At 40.1% G+C, this 5,311-nt stretch overlaps 1 protein-coding gene across 2 annotated transcripts; it reads right to left on the bottom strand.

The window, feature by feature from the left end:
* Positions 1-260: 260 nt before the first annotated feature.
* Positions 261-4,715, bottom strand: LOC137736966 (ethylene receptor 2-like). Of its 2 annotated transcripts, XM_068476296.1 has the most exons (4): positions 4,372-4,715; positions 4,022-4,120; positions 1,811-3,657; positions 261-1,177 (listed from the first exon to the last, which is right to left on the bottom strand). In XM_068476296.1, exons 3-4 carry the CDS (start codon positions 3,557-3,559, stop codon positions 623-625), a joined length of 2,304 nt encoding a protein of 767 aa, XP_068332397.1. In that variant the 5' UTR covers positions 3,560-3,657; positions 4,022-4,120; positions 4,372-4,715; the 3' UTR covers positions 261-622. The 2 variants fall into 2 exon arrangements, with proteins under 2 accessions (XP_068332397.1, XP_068332396.1); XM_068476295.1 differs by having other exon boundaries at positions 4,022-4,715.
* Positions 4,716-5,311: the final 596 nt, after the last annotated feature.

Here is a 5,311-nt window from a genome sequence, read left to right on the forward strand (position 1 = left end):
TCCTTCCTCTTTTTACTGGGCTAGAAAAAAAAAAAAAAATCAACGAATATGTATGTGAAGTATGATCACCTTTATATTGATTTATCATCTATATTAATATAGTTACGAAATTGTTGTGAAAAATAGTACAGCGTGTAAGCATAACAGCACTCTTTTGAGTTAATTAATGCGTTTTCACATTTGTTATGTAAAACGACAAGGTAATAGCATTAATTTTGGGCATCACATTTGACAATGCTATATCATGTAAGCTGCAAGTATCGAGTGAAGGAAAACGCACACACTTCTGCCAATAATTGTATAATTTGACTGTGATGTCTTTTTCATAACTCAAAAACTATAAACCTCCTTCACCTGCTACATAACATACAAAGAATTAACTGCTGATTTTTTAACTCTACTCAATTTCTGCAGATATTTCTTATTTCTCTACAGTATCTGGTTTTCCAACAAACTTTTTCTTGCCAAATTTTTTCCATTCTTTTACAAGACAACTAAATATTACCTGTGATCACATCTGGAACTATCTATGCAATTATAACAATCTCAACCGTACACGAGATGAAGCAGGGCATCGCGTAACACCCAATGCCGGATTTTTGGTCAGAACTTGATATGCAACTTATGTCATCCCTTTGTTTGCCTGCAGCAAGACTCTTCGTAGCTCATTCGCTATCCCTTGCAGCAGAACTGGTTTTCGGATAACCCCATTGATTCCTGTTTGCATACATCTATCCCACACACCTTCGTCAGCACTAGCAGTTACGGCAATGATCAATGGCCAAGTAAGGCTTCGAAATTTTCTGATTCTCATTGCGACTTCAAAACCATCCAACTCAGGCATGTGAAGATCAAGTAAAACAACTTGAAATGAAGATCCAGCAGGACCAAAAGTACCAATAGTAGAAAGGCATTCGAATCCGGATGAAACGGCAGTTACAATGCAACCAAGCTTCTCGAGCATTTTCCGCATCACAACCCTGTTCACGTCATCATCATCGGTTAATAAAACTTGCAAGCCTTTGAAAAGTGAATTGGAATGTGGGTGCTCAGATGATTCTCCAGGTTCAGAGATGGCTATTGCAATGGAGGGACGAAGTTGAAACCGAAGAACAAGTGCCATGCTTTGAGCAAATCCTTGAGGGTTAGGGACTGCCCATATATTTCCTTGCATCATCTGACAATTAAGAATTAATACTTCAGTTTAAAAAGAAAATTCCAACCAAGTAAAACTATATGACCAGTCAATGTAGAACTAGCAGATATACGTAAATCGTAAAGGTTTGCAAATCTGAACAAACTATATCTCCAAAAGATTTCCTCGTATTAATGCTAGTAAATTAGTAACGATTTGAGGGGAAATATCATGTTCGAAAATCTTAATGGCGAGGCCATGCTTTTAAACTAAGTTCGTCCTGTACAACCTTACCTATTAAAGGCTGAGTGAGGTTCCTGTACATTCTACTGTGATAAAAATAGGGTTAACATCTTTGGTTATCAAGAGCCTGTCCTAAAACTTGTAACTGGTCATTAGAAGGGCTATCTGAATATGATTAGCAGCATAGGTCACCAATTTCTGACACGGGAACATTTGAAGAAAAAGAAAAATGTTACATCCTACAAGCACAAGGGCGAAAAATTTCATGCAGATTCTGGCTATACTAACATCTTCTGCTATTGCGTTTCCTATCTCTAAAAGAATAGTCTTTAACTTTAAAATTGTAATATTTTTGTTCCATCATTAGTCAAAGGGATATACTACACACACACACACACACTCAAACATATAGACAAAGTTGATCACCCTCACCTGCACTAGCTTTTTGCAAATGGTGAAGCTCAAACCCTCATCAACACCTTCACTGGTGTATCTTCTACCAACAAGCTGCACTGCTGGTGTTGTGACCTCTGACTGAGAGCCACTATTGCTTATCCCAAGCTCAAATCTAACACACACATCACCATCAGACGAGCTATGTCTCCAGGCTGCCCACCTTTGATCACTCCTTCCCTGACTCCCTTTCTCAGAAGCAACCCGAAACATTACGAACCCTCCCACGTTGTTTCCATTTAACAGGCTTCCAACCATATGCAAAATCACTTGAAACACTCGTCTTTCATCCCCCATGACATGATCAGGTAAGGACTTGTCCACATCAATTGCAAAACCAAAGCCCCTAAATACACACAAGCATTTGGCAAGGCAAGCTGCTTCCTTTATCATTCCATGTAACCCAAAAGATCTCACCTCCAATGGAAATCTTCCACTTTCCTTTGCCGAATTGTCCATCACATCATTTATCAAGGTTGATAGGACATTGCTCGTCCTCACCATTGCATCAACAATAACTCGTTGATCTCTATCCAAAGTGTCATCCTGCATCAAAGAAAGCAAACCCAAAATTGAGTGCATTGGCCTCCTCATCCCATCACTCATTACCTTTTGGAATGCATTTCTTGCGTGGCTTGCCATCATAGCCTTCATCTTTGCCTGTTGCAAGGCTCGATTTTGCTCGGCCAATTTCTCCCTCATGAGTTGAGACTCTTCGAGGACTGCAGCATGGGATAAAGCCACGGCAACCTGATCAGCAACTACCTTAATTATCTCCAGGTCCTGGCTACTCCAAGATCTAGGTTGTCCACCAGGGAGGACCAGAACCAGTATTGCATAACAAGTCTGGATCAACTCCGGAGTTCCTCCTTTGAAATTGGAAACCCGAAGCATTGGCATCCGAATTGCAGCTACTGGTCCTGGCTCACCTGAATCACCACTGGCATGAACAAGTGCAGAGTCAGGCCTAAGGATGTTCACCCCATCACTCCCCTTGATATGTATCACATCAGGATCACTTATAGGTATACAAAAGTTGTACATATGAGAATAATTCCTCCCTTTCAGCTCGTGGGTGAGAATCATCTCTGTTTTAGTTTCATTGGGCATCCAAACTGCACAGTACTGCAAACCCAATGTCTCGGATAGCTCAAAAAGTGTTGTCGACAGTATTGTATGCCTATCAAGCGACTTGCGAATTTCTTGGGTGAGCATCCGAACATGCATTCCAGCTTCTGTCTGTCTCATTATAAGCCCAACCTCCCTCCCAAGATCCCAAGTCTTCTTCTTCAGCATGAATTCTCTCACTTTCACTTTGAGAAGCAAAGGGATGAGAGTGATGAGTGTTATAGCAGTGGCACATGAGACCAGAGCAGTAAGAATTTTGAAAACCGTGAGAGCCAGCATAAGCTGGAACGGGTGAGGGCCGTAAGTCCAGCCATTGAGTAGATGTGTCAATCCACATAGCACAATGAAGGCAATGAACTGAAAGAGAACCCATTTGAATGGTACATTCGAGCAGCTGACAAAGTAGAGCAGCTCAATGGGGATTGAAAAGTAGGCCACAGCGATCAAGAAATCGCTCACTCGCTGACATTCTAGGATGCTCTCGATGCTCCACAAGCTGCCATCATCGTCACAATTGCACCGTGGGTATCCGTTATCCGACGCAGAAACACAGAATAGGAGCAATGAAACTGATAGCCAAGATGCTAAGGCCTTTAACATTGCACCCAAACAACAACTTCTTCAATCCATTTAACAGTAAACACAGATTAAAGTTTCGAAACTACAATCGTAAAGCCACGAACTTTAATTTCCATTTCCTGTAGACATACACAACCCAAAAGAAGACAAACCCCCATTAACAATTTGAAGGAATTTAACAGCGACAAATATGAGATCTCACAAAACCAACGAAATCCTGTCAAACTTTCATACTATGAATTGATGAATGGCACAGTGATCAAATTTTCCACAACCAGAAGAGAGTAACCCAAAATTAAACAATGTTAATCTCAGAAGGAAAAAAAAAATTAATCTCAGAAGCAAAAGAAACCATTTTTAAATTAAACCCACCAAACCAATCTCTTAACTACAATCAAACACATCATATATATATATATATATTTAAAAAACGCAAATAAAATATATTTAAAAAATGAAATGCTGGGCAAGTAAGAAACGTACCCGTCTCACAGCACTGAGAAACGTTTTGAAAACCCAGATTGGAATTAAAACAGCTGCAGATCTTAGGCTTGCAGCAGATGCAAGAGACTCAAAGCTCCTCTGCGGCCATCAGCAATGAGACCCATTAGCCTCATAAGTAAACAAACACACACACACCCCAAAATCTACCACTCCCCATTTATATAGCAATTGGAAGCTTGCACCTATTAAAAAGAAAACCCAAAAAACCAAATCCCCATAAAAATCACAAACCCAAGAAAAGAAGAAAGATTTTTTAATTTTTTACAAATAAGTATTTTTTTATTTAAAAAACCACTAAACCCAGTTGTCTGAATCAGTAAGCCGGCCACCTCGCGCCGTGTGAACCGCTGGTGGGCACTAAAAACTTGAGCTTGGAGAGTTGAGAAGGCGGTGGTGCGATTCGGTGGGAAGCACAAAACCAATAACCAGGTCGATTGCCCCACTCTCTCCTCCCTCTCTCTCTCTCTCTCTGTCTGTTATTTTCCTTCTGAGTCTTCAGCTCCCCTTTATAGCAACAAATAAAAATTCAAAACAAAAGAAAATACCCATAAATCTCTTTGTCTCTTTTTAATAAGATTTTTCAGTTCTTTGGAGCAAAAAAATCAAAAGAAAATTGAAAATGAAAGATTTTCTAGAGAGAGAGGGAGAAGGGGAGAGAGGGAGGGAATATTGTTTGCGCCGTTGTTTCGGAGAGCGGAAAAAATAAAAACACAAGGAAAGAGAAGGAAAGTGGGGGTGGGGAGGGGACCCACACTTTGTAACATGAGGAGAACTTGGACGCTCTTTGGCACCATACGTCACCGTCACACGACTCGCCCAGGAACATTTGTTTTTATTTCTCCCCTTCCCAAAACGGACCCCCAAATACAAAAAACCAAAAAATAAAAATCCACGCGGCAGCCAAAGGGATGAGGAAAGGTTTGCTCTTCAATTGAGTGAGAATAACTTCGTCAAATGGTCCAGTGGTAATAGAGCGAACTGCTGCTCTTCAAATGAAAAATAATGTGGGAGGCTCCGGATTTGATATTCTAAGTTATGGGTCTGCTCGATTGTGGCCACGGACAAAGTAAAATTCCTTTTAGCCTCTCCAAGTCTAGAATGAGTGGATAACCGAGACTCGCTGTAAGAAAAAAAAAAACATGAGTGAAAATGACTTCCTCCTCAAAATAATTATCGTAGATAATATTATTTGTTAAAAAAATCATTAAGTACTACGATCTACTGATATTCTACTTTACTTGCAAGTGAGAGAATTTAAGTTCAATTCTC

Source organism: Pyrus communis, chromosome 6 (assembly GCF_963583255.1).
Source record: "Pyrus communis chromosome 6, drPyrComm1.1, whole genome shotgun sequence".
Taxonomy (NCBI): Eukaryota; Viridiplantae; Streptophyta; class Magnoliopsida; order Rosales; family Rosaceae; genus Pyrus; species Pyrus communis.

Bases quoted from the DNA above. Each gene is read 5' to 3' on its own strand.
- LOC137736966 (XM_068476296.1), bottom strand. From the start codon at position 3,559: ATGTTAAAGGCCTTAGCATCTTGGCTATCAGTTTCATTGCTCCTATTC. The intron at 1,178-1,810 runs GTGAGGGTGATC...CTTAATTGTCAG, and splicing joins TTTGCAAAAAGCTAGTGCAG to ATGATGCAAGGAAATATATG.